This window comes from Protopterus annectens, chromosome 7.part0, assembly GCF_019279795.1.
Source record: "Protopterus annectens isolate FY-2018-M chromosome 7.part0, PAN1.0, whole genome shotgun sequence".
Lineage (NCBI taxonomy): Eukaryota > Metazoa > Chordata > Ceratodontiformes > Protopteridae > Protopterus > Protopterus annectens.
Genome location: NC_056739.1, coordinates 228,962,743 through 228,980,640, shown reverse-complemented (window position 1 = coordinate 228,980,640; position 17,898 = coordinate 228,962,743). Strand labels below are relative to the sequence as shown.

Sequence of the window (17,898 nt, the reverse complement as noted above, 5' to 3'; positions counted from 1 at the left end):
AGCTTGGCTTCCAGTCTGGCTATATAAGTGCATCTTACAGGTTGTAATGTTGGGTGGTAGGAGGAGAGGATTGTCAGTGTACATGAGGCAATTGCCACAGTGCACCAAGATGCCCAGGTTCATCAGGTGGATGGGAAAATACCAGGAGCTGACCCTTAGGCATTCCAGGATAGGAGCTTATTAATTTAAGTACTGAAAGCTGTTTTCCTCCTAACAAGTGAGGAAAGTTGAGTGCTGTAGTAATTTGTAGATTGTTTAGTGCTTGCAATGAATTTTGAAAAAGTGCTGAACACAAGGAAACAGTTTTGAGTTCTAAAATTGTAAAACTGGCTAGTTCTAAAGGAAAATTAGAAGAGGAGACTTTCTGGCACTAGGAATAGTTTAACCCTAGTTAAACTGCACTGTGCAATGTGCAAAACCTTTCAAACATGGGTTTTTAAACAGAAAGATGAAAGGGATAGAAATAGCCCAAAATAATCAATAAAACTACAGATTCTGAGCTGAAACCACTCCTCCAGTGACAGATAGGCTGCTCAACGCTCACCACTCTCACTGGTGAACAGAGAAGCTTCCTTCTATCTAAGTAATGTCTGAACAACACAGAAACTAGAAAACAGCCTGGAATTCAGCAGAATCTGAAAACCAGACTCTACTGGTTATAGAAAGGTGGGAAACGAGTAGAGAGATAGGATTTTTTTTTTTTTTTTTTCAAAAATTAAAACAGATACAGTAAAACAAACACTTTTAAAGCAGAAAAATGGCTATCACACTTGAGTTTGTAGCCATCAACAGTTTAGCAGTTGAAAAACACTTAAAACTGATCAGTTAAAGTGCAAACAGTATCAGAATTCAAAAAACAGTTCAAATAAGTTGCAAAGTTAATAAAAAATGCTTGGAATAGTGTGGCTAGTGGAAATAAGCAATAAAATGCAAAACAGAGGTACTTAATCCACTCAAAGTCTCCCTTTTCTCTCTCTGCTGCTGTAGAACTCTACAGGAAACGAGTAGAGAGATAGGATTTTTTTTCAAAAATTAAAACAGATACAGTAAAACATACAAACACCACACAAACTGATTACAAATTCAGCACTGAAAATGAGTACCTTAATCTGATGAATTTGCTCTTGCTAATGCAAACTGTCTTTTTGAGGAGGGAAGAAAACCGGACAGTGAAACATGAATGTTAACAGTATAGTGAGCTATACCATGGGCCATGTTTACATAATTTTTTCCTTAGGTCTATTAATGGTCGATTTATTTAAACTCATTGGCGCCATTGTTTTAGGATTAGATAGTGCCCCTCCCAATGTATACTAGCTCTAGAAAGAGTTCAAATTTTCACGAGAAGTTTTATGCTCTTACAAGTCTTCAGTCTGCATTAGTAAGCATATCATCAACAGAAGGAACGGAATGCTGCTTATTGCACAGTAAGGGAAGAAAGGTAGAGGTGTCTGAATTTGCATCCAAAAAGTATATAATTTGAGACTAGTCAATCAGTAGAATGTGTTCGCCCTCTCCACATCCAATTTACCATAGGCAAAGTACCATATTATATCCTTGCAAGCTACAGGTTCCCCATCCACAACCAAGGAATTCCATAACATACAGGAGACAATCCCCATTCAACCACAACAACATATTTATGGTTGATTACCCCACTAAAGATGAGGAATCCTACACAATCCCCAGTGTGCATGCCCAGGGATTCCTGAACTTTGTAAGCATGCATGTCCTGTACCAACTAGTTTGTACACCCACTAGAAGCACAAACTCTGTTGACCGGGTACTTACAAATATGGGAGAACATTATACCATCCTTAATAAATTGTCCTCACTGGTCAGGGTAGATCATAAAGCTGTCTCCTCTGAAAAAAACAGGAAACCTCATCTTAACCTGGCTCATTTTAGGAATTATTCCAAGGTGAACTTTTACTATTGAGTGGCATCTTAACTCATTCACTCTGGAGCAGCTCAGAAAATGCTGCCTGCTTACTTCCACCATAGGAACAATAGTGCAGCCTGAGCTCATTTTCAGAAAATGCTGCCTGCTTACTTCCACCATAGGAACAATAGTGCAGCCTGAGCTCATTTTCAGATAATCCATACAGAAAACAAATGTTCATAACTCTTTAACCATAATAGCTAGACTAAAAATGCAAATGTGAAAATTGTTCAGCAGACACTGACCTTTCTAACAGTGTAAATGTTGATAGTACATATCTAAGACATTATTAAATATTTGCCAAGGAATGCTGATATTGTGCATATTTATTACCTTTTTTGTAAAATAAATCACAATATCTTGGTGAGTGTATGACGTGGACCCATACAATTTGTAATTACTTTGTATAAATGTCAGCTTTAAAATGATACCTTAACCATTACTGTGTGATGCTCCTTTACAAAGATATTCACAGAAATATGATTAATATTATATTTCACATAATTGATAAATAAACAAAGCATAATATCTCATCACCTGTAACAGACAGAGACTACATATCAGTGTACAAGTTGTGTGACTCAATGTCAGCTTCAAAATGATGCATCATTTGTGTCATCACCATGCTCCCTTGCAAAGAGAAATATTGCAAATTTATAATTTTCATGATCCTACAAGACTAAACAAACTGTGATATCTGTACATGTGTACAGCATATAGACAGAGTTCTTTTACCATGTTGTACATAATGATACAGTCTCAAAATGAGGTATTACTTAGCATGTTGATGTCTTTACTTAGCAAAGTCATTCACTAAAATATGAAAATATCAATTTTCATAACCGTAGACCTAAAAAAACTGCAATATCTCTACATGTGTACAGCATATAGACACAGTTCTTTCACCATGTTGTTTGTACTGACACTGTCTTCAAAATTAGGTATTACTTAGCACATTGACAAATTCCAAAGCAAAGTTATTTGCCAAAATATGAAAAAAAATGTAATAACTTTCATAACCTAAGTCCTAAACAAAGTGTGATATCTGTACATGTGTAGAGCCCACAGGCACAGTTCTTTTACCACATTGTGAGGACTAACACCATCTTCAAATGAGGTATTACTTAGCATGTTGACATGTTCCTTAGCAGAGGTACAATTGCAATAATTTTACTGTGCTCTAAGTAGTGAAAAAGGTTTTCATGAAATGTAATAGACTTTCATTTACCACGCTGCTCTTACTTGGTTATGGTTGTTTTCCATCTTTTGTCACTAGGTGCATGTTTCCAGTATGTCATGCATTGCTGCCATCAAGCTATTGTGCAGATCACTCAAGAACCATTTGATGTCATCTTCATTTAGGTGAACACCATAATTTCTGAAAAGGTAATCATCTTCTGCAGTGATGCTGCTATGGCTGATTGTTGATCCATGGCATCCGCCGACCCTGAGCATCAATCAATGGAAGAACCCATTCTGCAACTGTCTGGCCTTGTGCTCTGCCCATTGACTGTTTGCATATCTCCAGTTCTGGCAAGGAATTATGTCAGACCACACAAAATGACAACCTGGCCACCAAAAAAGAAAAAAGGAGGAACTGCCATGAATACTTGCAGTTCAGAGACCATCTTGGTAAAAGTAAAACCCACCAAAAATACAGTGTTCCAAGTGCAATGTTATAGGGAAGAAGAAACTGCAGGTTCAAAAGGGGACCAAGTCAATTTCTCAAAAACACAATTAAGGTCCCAAGAAGGAGGACTAGGCCTCCCTTTTCTAGGCAAGTAAAATAATGCACTAACATCAAAGGCCCCTGCCTGACCTAGTTCTCAGACAATTACAAATTAGGTGCAATCAATGAATTCCCCCAAGACAAATACTCTTCAAGAATGCCTCACACAGACTAACAACTAGTGCCAGAATCACCGTCTTATACTTATACTCCTTAACATGGAATTAATTTCAGCCACCCCTGCAAATTACTACTTTGCTAATACACCCCTAAGAGTAGACTCAGTAGTTAGGAATTTGGGAACACACACAGACAGTGACTTGGCTTTAACCATCATGCATCTATGGTAGTAAAGTCATATTTTGTACAATGTATAAGCAAGGGCATAGGATCTAATTTCAAAGATATCTTCATTCTTTTGTACTGTGCCCAAAGAAAAATTATTGAGTAGAATACCCCTTTCAGCATGTACCTCACCAGGCAAATGCAACAACTGGAATGTCCACAGAGGTTTCTTCACAACAATACACAGTTTAAAAACAATTCCTATGCAGGCCGTCTCAAAGCAGTTTCTTTATACTCTGTCTCTTGCAGGCTAAGAGACAACCTAGGCCTGGTCTACAAAACATCTTCAGATCCAGCTTTAAATGGTAATGTTTCACATCCACAAAACAAATAGCATCAGTAACACCCAAAGTATATGCATAAACCTCACCTGCAACATCAATAGGATATGTTGGAGGGACAGGTGCATCTCAGAGGACACCCCTTCTCTGGAGCAGGCTTCTCATCCATGTGAAGCCCAGTACTTCCCTGTATTTATTCATGTGAATCTTAGATCAGTGAATGGGGAATTAAATTTACCCAGTCTCTGTCATCTATGAGACTATTATAGAGAGGAAGCTTGTAAATGTTCAACCACGCATGCCTGTTTCTATACTCCCATTTTAATAATTTTGGGAAGCATGGCTTGACTTAAAGGCCCTTTAGGTTCATTAGCTTAGTATTCTATGGTCATATTAATGCCTGTTTTCCATAGTAAATCACTGACTGTGTGGTTTAAATGTGTACTGATGGGGATTATTTTAAGACATTTCACACCTTTCTTTTTCAGACCATGGAGTTGGAGTTTATATGTATGGGAGTCTGGAGCTTTCACTCACAGACTGCATGTGAAGGAGGTCTGCTTGCATGCAAAAATCTTCACAGTTTCATTTTTTGCCTTTTTGTATTGTAATCCTTTCTATGCAAAGATGATTTCCTATTCATTTTAAGAGTCATGGTTTCATAAACAATCCATATTAGTGACTGCTGCAGCAGATCAGAATGCTGCACATAAAAACAACTGGAGTTGCCAAACAGAAATTTCTGAGTGTAACCTAGTTCTTTTACAGTCTGCCTGCTTGTCACCCTGTTTATCAGATGCACAGACATCAAGTTTCACCTATCAAGTTCCCATCTTGTCAGAGGAGGCATTTCAACAGTTAGTTTCTTCAAAAGGATGAGTTCTGTTATGAGAGTACAAGGGATACTGTGTTTTGGGAGGCTGAGGTTGATAGGCTGTGGAAAACGACTGCACTTTCATGCTACCACTTTTACTAAGGATGTAGAGTCTTGGGGCTTAAAGTATACCAAAGGATGCTGCTGATAATACATTTGCTCTTTTTCACAGGATCTGCAACCATTTTTTGATAAATACATAGTGTCTGTGTACTAGTCCAGGTGAAAGATTTATGAGCAACTTCTAAGGTGTCTGACATCTAGATTGTGATTTCTACATGCAGCTCCAACTTCACTGGAGTAATAAGCAATATTTGTTTTACTTATGCTGGGGTTCACTGAATTTCAAATATTCATATTTATGTTTTGTTTCTTGGGAATATGACTGCAAGGTCTGCAGTCTGTGCATTGGAACAAACTAGCAGCAATGCATGCATTAATGCTTGGCATTCTGGCACCGAGAAACATGCTGTTTTGATGAGAGCTTTTGAATGGAACTGCTGCTTTGATGAAACGGGACTTTTGCATTGAATTGAAGATGGGTTCACTCAGGTACTGGCTTGATGAAACAGGACTTTTGCATTGAATGGGTTCACTCAGGTACTAGTTTTTCACTCAGGTGGTGTGAGTGTATGTGTGTGTGTGTGTGTGTGTGTGTGTGTGTGTGTGTGTGTGTGTGTGTGTGTGTGTGTGTGTGTGTGTGTGTGTGTGTGTGTATGTGTGCATGTGTTTATTCCAGTGCCGAGAAACATGCTGCTTTGATCAGAGCTTTTGAATGGAATGGAGCTGCTGCTTTGATGAAATATTACTTTTGCATTGAAGTGAATGCTGCTTTGATCAGAGCTTTTGAATGGAACAGCTGCTTTGATGAAACAGGACTTTTGCATTGAATTGAATAGAGGATGAGAAATTTGCATTGAACTGAAGATGGGTTCACTCAGGTACTGGCTTGATGAAACGGGACTTTTGCATTGAATGGGTTCACTCAGGTACTGTCTTTTCACTCAGGTGGTGTGTGTGTGTGTGTGTGTGTGTGTGTGTGTGTGTGTGTGTGTGTGTGTGTGTGTGTGTGTGTGTGTGTGTGTGTGTGTGTGTGTGTGTGTTGCGGCACCGAGAAACATGCTGCTTTGATCAAAGTTTTTGAATGGAATGGAGCTGCTGCTTTGATGAAACTGGACTTTTGCATTGAATTGAATGAATAATGGGAAATTTGCATTGAATTGAAGATGGATTCACTCAGGTACTGGCTTTTCACTCAGGTGGTGTGTTTGTGTGTGTGTGTGTGTGTGTGTGTGTGTGTGTGTGTGTGTGTGTGTGTGTGTGTGTATGTGTGTACGCATGTGTAAAATGCCCCATTTAACTATAATTGGTGGCTAGAGAGAGTAAATCAGGCTCAAACCCTCAACCTTGGGTGCAGCTAGCAAGAGCCTGAATTCCCTAACCACCACCAGTTGTTAAAATCATTCAGATTTTTGCCTCATATTTTTGTTCTGTTCTGTTCCAGATTTTGAATTCACTAAATAATGACAGACATTTGAATTTCAGACTTCATATTCTTCATAAAGTACATGGTAAAACAAAACATTTTACTCTAGCAATTTTCTAAGTTTATAAGATCAATATTTGAAATGTGTCCCTATTTTTGGGGTTGTATTCCCCCATTATTGGCTTTGTGCAGGTTTTTTGTGCTAAGAGGTTGAGAGCTATGGTCAGAACTGAAGTCACTAATGATAGCCATTTAAGTTTCAGTCTTCCTAGCTTTCAAGAAACAGCTGATTTAGCATAGTGGTATGTTGCTCTGACTGTAGTGCATAGGGTCCTGTGTTTAAGACTTGACAATGAAATGAATGGCAATAACACAGCATGTTATTCTAGCAACTTTTCAAGGTTATACAAGCAATATTTAAAATGTGTCCCAGGTTTTTGGGCCTTTGTCCCCCCCTCAATAACTTTTGGCTTTTTCCAGATGTCTTGTGCTTATGTGCTGCAAAGTTGAGAGATATAGGTGAGTGTTGAGTGGATCTTACAAGGCTCTAAGAGCTTCAGGGGAAGAGAAGTTTAGTGCTGCTTATGCTGAGTCTGCTTCCATTGCTATTTGCACAATAGGTGTAGTTGCATTTGATGCAGAAGGCTGTGGGTTCTACTCCCACAGTATGTAGTTGCATTGCTGATCTACTTTTAAAGGGGGTGGTTGCTGCAGTCCTGAGACTGTCCTCTTTTGCGGAGATACATAGTAACTATCAACCTGTAATCTGTTTGCCATCCATTCCCTATTGCAATATTACTATCTTATCATTTTTTTAATCTAACATGGGCAATGTATTCTTCAAGGGCAACAGGCTCTTTATTTGTAGATGAAACAATGAAATATAAAGTTGTTTCCTAGCAGCAAATTCTTCATTAGTTACAGATCTCTTTAATGTGGAATTATTTAGATGACTTTTACTTCTGCAAAGATTGTGCATATTTACTGATACTGGTGGATTGTAGAAGCTTGAGTAAACTTTTATGATGGAAATGTTCTGAACTGGGAAGTTTTGTCATTATTGGTGCATGCATTTTGTTTCATTGTTTACTGGAAAAATGTTCAAAACAACAAATTTAAAATGCCCTCTAACAACTGCACTGTATTATACAAGGAATATAATTAAATACAATCAGGTAGGTGTATGAAAGAACACATGTATGTTTTGTGTGCAAGGGGCCTATGATATGAAAACAGCCCAAAGTTAATCTTTATCTGCCACTGACCAGATGTATTTTCTTTGAATCTGAGTTTCAATGATGTTTCAATGAATGTGAATTTCAAGGGAAGATAAGTTTTAATTCTAAGTCTCTTTTCATTGTGAGACTGCATTGCTTTGTTTATCAGATGTCTATTAGTGTTTGTGCTGTAAAATGTAAAATAAAACTTTTAAATGAAATCCACATTATTGAAGAAGTAAAGCAGTATGCACATTATAGTGTTTATGGTAAATGGGATGAAATAGCTAAGTAATGGGACATTGAACTATACCGCTCAACTGTCCAGATTTTCACAGAATGAATAGATTTTTGCTTCTTATTTTTGGTTTGTTCTTTATAAAATTTGTGATTTTCTGGCAAATCATTTAGGAATGAATTCACTAAATAATGACAGACATTAAGTTTCAGACTTCATACCCTTCAGAAAAATGCATGCTAAAGCAAGATCTGTTATTCTATCAACTGTCTAAGTTTATACAACAGCAAGTTTTAGTACTGTCTGTATGTTCCCCCAATATATTTGGCCTTGTCCAGATTTTATGGAGTTAAGAGGTTGAGAGGTATGTGCAAATAAATCATTTTATAGAATTAGGTATATCCAAGCCCCTCAACTGTCCCTGACTTTGGCTCAAAATGTTGCTCTCCCACTAATATTCCCTCTGCAAAATGGCAATTTTGGAAGAAAATGTGGAGGGTTTGCAATTAAATAATTGTAATGATCAGCATTATAGATTATTCTTATTTCAGAAATGCATGTAGATTGTCTTATTTTGTCAGCTGCTCAACTTAATGGTACAAATATTAAAAAAAAGTGCCCTTTCTTTGACAGGTTTCCAGCTGTATTGCGTGGCTATTTTATGTTTTTGCATCACATTTTTGGTCTGTTTTTCATAAAATTGTGGTTTTCTGGCAAATTAGTGGCAAATCATTAAAGACTGAAGTTAGAAAATAATGACAGACATTTGAGTTTCAGTTTTCATACCCTTCAGAAAATTCATACTAATACAAGGCCTGCTATTCTATTATCTTTCTAAGTTTATAAGAGCAATATTTAAAAATCGTCCTTATTTTTGGGCCTTTGTTCCACTTCTGTTATGGCTTTGTCCAGGTTTCTTGCTCTGAGATTGAGAGGTATGACAAATGTGTCAGGGCTTTCACCGTCAGCCATAGACATTTCAAATTGTGACATACTTGTTGCACCCCACTCCCCCTTTTAGTGACTCTGGATGTCTCCAAGCAAGGCAAGGAGCAGTTATGCAGTGTAAGTGTGCAGAGTATCCCCCCATCCAAGGTAGACACAAGTACTACAGTGGCTTTTCATCTGTCCTTGGTTTTGCAGAATGTTCTGGCTTTCTGCATATTTTTACACTGTTGATTTATGCTTCTTATTATTCAGAAAATGCATGTTGTTGCACTGCCTGTTGCTCTGTATTTAAGTAGCAATGCTTGAATGACCATCAGTTAAGCTTGTCTGCGATTGTAAGATGCAAGTAAGCTTTAATAAGCATACTGTTAAAGATTTACCATCATTGAAAGCCTTTTTGTTGTTGACATGCAGAGAATATTTACATAACTAGATGACGTATAAGCCTTAGGTATTGACGTGTAATAAAGGACAGGATTACAGTATTTTCAGAAGCTCACTACATTTGTTAGACCCTGCAGTCATCTTTGCAGGCTTTACCAGTAAACTAAACAGAATGCTAATCTATCATATGTGGTCCATAACCTGTGCAGTAATCCTTTAAACAATTTATCTTGAGCTTGTTTTTTGTTTGCTGTTCATTTTTTACTTTGATCATGTTTTCCCCATGAAACAAGTAAGTAGTTGTCAGGCAGCAGGTCTTTTTTGGATAAGAAACATTTTTACAAGTGGGGGTATCACATAGATTGCTACTTTCAGCATGTCACTTGGTACTGTTATAAAGCTGAATATAAATTATAATTAAAACTGCAGTGCAAGGAGAAGTGGTTTGAGTTGATTTCTGCTTGTTTTTTTATACTTGATTTTGACTGGCATTCCAGTAATTTATTTAAAAAGTAATTTATTTTTCATACCTCACAACCTTTTTGTTTCCATCTAGATATTAAGTAAGCTGTCATGTAGCCAATGTATTGAAATGTTTTTTTTTTTTCTACACTTCATTTTGTCTTGATTGGACTCTCATAATGACAGTTTGGCACCTAGGGCAGCGTATTTAAGTAAAGTGCCAGTTTTTGTAGTTTTGAGCATAGCCCCACCCCTTTTCTAATTTGCCACACCCCTTATTTTTGGCCCCACCCATTCATCTGTCTCCTGCAGTCCCCCCTTTGATTTGAAGTCACCAGCCGCCACTGATTCCAAGTCCTCAAAATTCTATGAAGATGATTTCACTAAGGAGAGAATGACTTCTGTTATGTTGCAAAACTAGATCTCAAAACTTAAATGCTTTGTTTAGCTAAGCTGGTCTAGAAGTAGAATTTAGGAGGCAAACCTCTTCAGTCCGATATTCAGAGCTTTTGCTTCTTGCAACAACAGCTAAGACGTGTGCTCTATAACAAAGTTGTGGTGCAGCTATTCAGATAATAGTGCAGAAAATAATGACAGGAAACATTTCAGGAAAGTACATCCACATTCCTTTTGATTCAGGAACATGACTAAGGTCAAAGAGTTCTTTCAATATACTGATTTGTTCTGAAAATAACTTTTGCCTCTGCCCTGCATATCAGAGCATTTTTAGACAAGTAAGCATCATTTTATACATTATGTATTTGATCTGTGCCAAGAAAGAAAATATTTTTGAATCAGTTATGATTTAATAGGCTGTTATTTGTAAAATAATGTATGGCCTATTGGGTCAGTAGTTTTAGCAATCTATATTTTATTTAATGAAATCTGTAATGCCCCACAATGCATTACACTAAGTATTTTGCACATACAACCTTTTCAAAAAATATAAATTATACTAGTTATGTAATGTATTAGAAACATGTTCAAACTTTGTTTCCAAATACAGGCTTGATCCAATTATTTATCAAGAAATTCTGTCTCTCGTTTATGCTACTATTAAAATTAATGCCAACCATTTACTACTACCAAATGTCACCTTGGGATTCAAGGTCCTGGACTCCTGCTACTCTGAAGCTTTAGCTGTTGAGAACACCTTGCGTCTTCTGTCTGAAGAAACAGTAGTCCCAAATTATAGCTGTGGAAAGCAAAGGAAACTGCTGACCATTATAGCAGAGGACTTCTCAACAATGACAGTGCCAATTGCTAGACTGCTCGGTATATACAGATTTCCACAGGTGAGTTTTTTTTGTCCCTTTTCCCTTCCCTATGTTTGCTGTCCACCTAGCTGTTGCTGTGACATGACCATTTAATTTCTATTTCTTTGAGAAAGGGAGATAGTCATTCTATTGTCATCATCCAAGCAGCCATGAGGGGTACTTTTCCATTTTCTGACACTTATCTCCTTCAAGGCAGCTGATGGGTAACAACCAGAAATGCCTTTCTCTTCATGCATGTACATTTGTACATCTGCCTCATGAATATCAAACCTACATACCTTGCCATCACAACTGCATACCATGCATATCTGTTTCTAGTAGGTGCTGGCATTTTGTGGGTTGCACCAACTCCGTCTCTTGTCAATCCCATCAGTGATGTTTGAAGTCCTAAAGGCAGCCAAGTGATTTTAACAATAAAAATTCAGCAGTGAGATGCATTAAAACCCTCACGTGAAGAAGAGCAGTCCTAGATACATTTCACTTCTGTACCGGATTCATCTTGGAAAGTTTATATAAGATGACTTAAATGAAGGCTCACATATTGCCTGTTATCCAATGTTATAAAATGTAGAGTTTTAGATTATTTTTACTATCAATCTGGTGACACACTATGGTTGGTTAATGAAAACAAGTTACTCTAACTAGCATTTTCTCTGTGCTATTCATTAACAGATCAGCCATTCTGCTAGACTTCCACTTCTTAGTGACAAGCATGAATTTCCATCATTCCTCCGTACTGCAGGCAGCTCATATCCTCAACAATTTGGCTTGACAGAGTTAGTGAGGCATTTTATGTGGACATGGGTTGGAATTCTGTATGAAGATAATGACCCTAATGTACAAGCAAGTGAACAGATGAAGCAATTGCTGGCAGAGTCAAACATCTGTGTGGCATTTTACGAGATCATACCAACAAGCCTCAGAAAACAGGATATGCTTTCCCTTGTAAAGAAAGTGGAGACTTCATCTGCTGCTGTGGTCATAATCTTTTCATATGCACCACAAGTAGCATTAATCATGGAAGAGATGTATGCACAAAACATAACAAGAAAACTTTGGATTGCCAGTGAGGGCTGGACAGATGACTTTATATTTACCAAGAAAGAACTCTGGAAAATATTACATGGAACAATAGGATTTTCAGAACCAAGTAGGGATGTTCCAGGGCTTAAAGATTTTCTTTACAGTATCAATCCTTCTAGATATCCAGAAGATATTTATATGAAGGCATTTTGGGAAATTGCATTCAGCTGTAAATGGACAGATAATGAAACTGCAACAAATGTTCAGTGTGAAGGAAAACATTCAATTATGCAGCTGTGCTCAGGAAAGGAGAAACTGGAGTCTCTTGAACAGAATATATATCCAGTTAACAATTTTAAGTACCAGTACAACATGTTAAATGCAGTTTATTCAGCAGCTCATGCACTGCATGACCTTCAGTCTTGCAATCCTGGGGAAGGACCATTCAGTAATATGACATGTGCAAGCAAGAAACAGTTTCAGCCATGGCAGGTAAGGGCACAGTAATAAGTGTTAAGATTGTTACATATCAGTATTCAAGTACTGTCTCAAAAGCTAGAATTACCATAGTTCAACATTTTAGCCATTTGATGGTCAACTTGAAATTCCATACAGATTTTAAGACGTTTGTTTAAAATTAAACTGTTTATTCCTACTAGGTATGGAATATGTTCAGGAGATAAAGTTCACCGTCATACGGAGTAGGAGAATTTTTGCAAGGACACTTTCTTGACTCTGGAATATAGGTAGGGGAATTATCTAGGATAGAGGATGAAGTGAACAGTAAAATAGACCACATGTACATACTGAGAAAATAAAATCAGGAGATAATAAAATTTCAAGGAGAGCATTTTTCAGAGGTCGGTTTGTTGAAGATGGTTGGATTAGGCAAAGATAGTGCAAGAAAGTATAGCTTGTAGAAAAATAAGGTGAAATGTTGGTCTGTTTGACAAGTTGAATATTTTACAGAGTTCAGAATTTATTTCACCAGCTTTGGGAATACTACAAGTAGAGGAGAAGCAAGTTTGTGAAGAGGTCACTCAACCAGAAGATGGAATGGAGTAGCATGGAAGCAAGGATATACACTAGCTTAACAAGAGATAAGGGGAAGGTACTGAAAAGGTATGCATGTATAGCAGCTTCATCTTTCGAAAGAAGTGGAGGACAAGCTACCTGTACTTTTGTAGGTAAAACAGCCTTGGTAAGTCTAGTAAAAACCTGTTTTATATTAAAGTCTGACACACTTATTCATGTTTTGAGATTTACTGCAGGTCAAATGTTCCATAATCCATTGAGGAATGAAAATGCTTGCCAATCATTTGATTTTTGTCATATCACTTGTAGATGCATGAACAAAAATATTAGAAACCACGGAATACTGTAATTCTCAACTTGAGCATTCAAGCATGTATATGACTGTTTTCAGTACAGAAAAACATATTTTACATAAAGATATGTTATTACAAGGTAAGAAATACTATACATGAGGTTAGAAAGGCCAAAGATGGGCATGTATTGGGGTATGGGAAATACGAGACATTATACAATTGCAACAATTCAAGTAATACGATAGAGTGCCATAAAATATGTGCACAATGTCGAGAGCAACCAGATGTATTATTTTTGGGCAAAATGTTTGAGCCAAGAAACTTTCTGGTTTGATTATATTGGCCCAAATGGGAAGTAGTTTCAATACTGGCTGAAAAATAATTGATATATTGGTTGCTAATAAGGAACAAGGGGAATATGTATAGAATAAAGTCATACTATGTCACTTACAACTACAAGACCAGAAAAAGTGTATGTGATAATTAACATGAAGGGTACCCTACTGTAGTATAAAAATGTTGAAGATTATGAAACAGAATCGGAAATAAAATATAATATAGAATGAAATAAGAGCGTAAAGGGACTCTTGAAAAGTAAAAAAAAACATTAAGATAATATCAGAAAGGAGAAATTCATAGGTTCAAATGAATATACTAGGCTAATGAAAATCAAGGCCTTTATAAGGCTAGACATGCAACCCAAACTGATTGTGTTCCTATCTAACATGGGCATTTATTAGCACAGGGTATGTTACAAATTATCTAGAGATTATGTGGGTGGAGAGAGAATATTAGAGGGATGCAGACAGTAATGTCCAAACTATCAGAGACATGTGGGCCGGACCATAGGGTAAATTTTGACTTCCCATCCAAAGGTCAAGGTTATTTTAAATAGGGTTAGGGATGGACTCTGATTCATATGGATGGGAAGCCTGTAGCAGAGCATGGGGGTTCTCTGAGACACATCTGTCTAACCAACATGTCTAATTTATGTGATGAGCAACATTTAAATCCTAGGATCTAGTGGTTATGATGTTGTTAGTTTTATAGATGTGCATAAGATCCATTAGAGCTGGATCTGAGGATGCCTTGTATGCCAGGCATAGATCTCCTCTCAGTAACCTGTAAAAGACAGTAGAGAAAGAAAGGGTTTTAATGTAATCCCTACAGGACAACAGGTTTATATGCTGGATTCTCCCAGAAAGGAACTTTTGTTGGCATTCAAGCTGTTACATATGTCTGGTCAAGTACATGCCGAAAGGGGCATTATACTCAACGATAGGTCTGATAAAGGCTGGATAAAGTGGCAATATTACTTTCTTGGTAAAATAGAATGATTTTCTTATTATCTTAGCCACATGTTGGTCAAGGGCCAGACTGCCATCCACATACGTTCCAGATCCCTGACTACCAGGATAACTCTTAAAGGTGTCATCAATGGAGTAACTAGCCTGGGTGGCAGTTTTCCCAAAAGGCACTGTAATGCATTTCTTGACATTGAGTTTTAATCTGTGAGTTTGGCACCAGCCATTTGTCTGTGCTAGACCATCTTGTAATATGAGGTAATCTATGATACCTTTCAATTTGACGTCATCTGCAAACGTAGTCATCCAAAGGCCCTTAACATTAGCCTTGACCTCTGAGAAGTAGATCCCAAATAATACTGGTCCCAGTACAGAGCCCTGAGGTACCCATGTGTGATACTGAGGTACCCACTTGTGACCGGTCTCTTGGTGGAAGTGGTCTCATTAATCCTGACTGCCTGGGTCCTGCCTATGACCCAGCTTGCAATCCAACTAGTTATGTATGGTTTTATGCTTAGTTTGGTGAGTTTGTCGACTATATCTAAGCAGGGTATTCTATCATTCTCCTTAGCCAGGTGCAGATAGGTGGAAATGAAAGGACAAATTCAGAAGTTCATTTATACACACACAGATACACTCTAGGCTAACAACCAACTGGTCCTATATAAATTTAGATATACAGCCAATGCCTACTGTGTTCCCGTGTATAATAGGCATTTATTAGGAGGGTTTGTATTAATTAGGAAGTTTCTAGAGGTTATGGGGTTATGCTAGACAGAAGCAGGCAGTAATGCCCAAACGGTCAGCCATGGCGGGGGGGGGGGCAGACCCCGAGTATATTTCCAAGTTCCCATCCAAGAATTTCCCTTTATCCATTGCCTTGGGGACCTTCTTAAATAAGTCCACTAGGTTTAGTAGGCATGACCTTCCCTTGTCAAAGTTTGTCTGGATTGGGTCCAGCATATGAAGGTTGCCTATATATTTTATAAGTTCCATAAACTAGTTAGACTAACAGGACTGTAGTTTCCAAGGTCTGTTGAAGGTCCACCCTTGTGAACTGGGATAACAATTGCAGTCCTCCATTCTCATAGTAAAAGCCTGTTTTGAGGCTATATTTGAAAAGTGATTCAAGTGGTCCTGATAGGTAATGTTTCAAGCTATTTAGGAGGCATCCTGGGATATTGTTGCAGCCCATTGAGGCTGTATTTTTGGCCTCAGCAAACACTTCCAGAATCTGCTTCCTGTTAATGGCTGGTGGTTTAAGCTTGTACATTAACTGAAAAGTTAAAACAGATTTATTGAAAATGGTGTGTCTTTAAAATGTGAATTAGATTTTTTATTATTAGCATGTTTCTCAGATCATTTGCTATATTGGTAGAATTTGGCCAAAAAGAGGGAGAATATGAAATTAGAGAAATTAATAAGGTAGCTAAATGGGAGTTTACAAAAGGAGGTGTATGTAAAAGGACAAAATGAACAGTTGCAGATGCATTAAAAAGAAAATATCTCTTTGGAAACAAACCACTAGTGTCTAAATGTTACAAAGGGCAACATGAAAGGAAATATGCAAAATGGGGAAGACATATGAAATCTAGATAAATTTAGTAAAATGGCATAATGCTGATGCATAGAAAAGTGGGATAGATGGGATTCAAGCACAGAGATCTATGAAAGGAATTCAAGTATAGAGAAAGACACGGAAAGGAGATTAATACTTAAGTAGTGTATTAAAGAGGAAATTGTGGTGCATTATGTAAAACAGTGCCAAGTTTTATGAAGGAACCAAATAATTTATGAAAGCTAAGTAGGATGATAGGGAAGTATGCAAGCAAAAGAATAAGAAACATACTTAAGTTCTTACAAAATAAATGAGTTGACTTGTGTGCTATTGTTAAAGTAAATAAGATTGCAAAGACTACTTATTGAAATTACTAAATGGCTATAATAATGAAGGAATAAAAGAAACAGTGATCATGGATCGATGTACTCATCTGTGAACTAGTAGGCTGGCTACGGTGGCATTCAGCCAGGAGCACATTTCAATTTACACTTTATATACACACACAATAAAAAATCTGACGCAATGTTCCTCTTCCAAGTAGCCACAATTGCTGTGGCCCATAAGGAAAGTAAGATAACTCTCTCAATTTCTAGGCTATTCACTCAATCTCTTCCACAATCTGTACAATGAATCCTGATTCATTGTGTAGATTTTGGGTGAGACTGAGCTGAAAGATGAAAACTTTTGAACATTTTTAATTAATATCATGGCTGTGCTAATCAAACTATCATTGAGAAGATAGAATTCTGTGGTCAGGTTGATAATTTATGACACTCTGGATAATAGGATAGTTTGTTAGTTATTTTGGTCCTGCCAGGTAGCCATATATTATGGGCAAAAGATGGTTCAGATAGTGTATTTGTGTCAATCAAGCTGAAGTGATAGAGACTGTCCTCAATTTCCATTCCTCAAAATGTTAGTTTTTTAGCAAATTGTTGAGGATTGTAATTACCAAAAAAACAAAGTACTGTGCATTTGTATGCAGTAATGTTCTGGTCAGTAGCTTTATGACAGTGAAAGATCTGAAGCCTACACAAAGTGACTATAGTTACTGTTCACAGGAGACTGTTCCTACTCTCCTTTAAACCAAGTCAAAGTGACAAGGGAAACCTCCAAACACTGGACACAACCCGATCTGGTTTTGTAAAGAGAAAGTCATGCCTATTCAACATGGCAGACTTCTTTGAGAAGGTCACAAAAGCAATGAATGAGGGGAAAATGGTTCACACTGCCTACCTTGACCTGGCCAAGGCATTTGACAATACCCCACTCAAACACTGTTGACAAACTCAAAAGATTAAGTATAAACCCATATGTCACCCAATTATAGCCAGCTGGCTTACAGACAGGACCCAACTGGCTCAAAGACAGGACACAGGAAGTTAGAACTGGAGAATCCACCTCTCCAAAGATGCCAGTCACAAAGCAGAGTCCTTCAGGGATGAGTCTTGGGGCTGTTGTGTTTTTACATTTACTTCTCTAAAGTCAAGGCCAATGTC

General features: G+C 37.4%; 1 protein-coding gene across 1 annotated transcript in view; it reads left to right on the top strand.

Moving 5' to 3' along the window:
• The first annotated feature begins 6,397 nt into the window (after positions 1-6,397).
• Positions 6,398-17,898, top strand: part of LOC122805915 (extracellular calcium-sensing receptor-like) — a 136,440-nt gene continuing 124,939 nt past the window's right edge. The window contains 3 exon segments of the mRNA XM_044076159.1: positions 6,398-6,411; positions 10,913-11,201; positions 11,856-12,698. Coding sequence (XP_043932094.1) covers positions 6,398-6,411; positions 10,913-11,201; positions 11,856-12,698 — 1,146 coding nt within the window.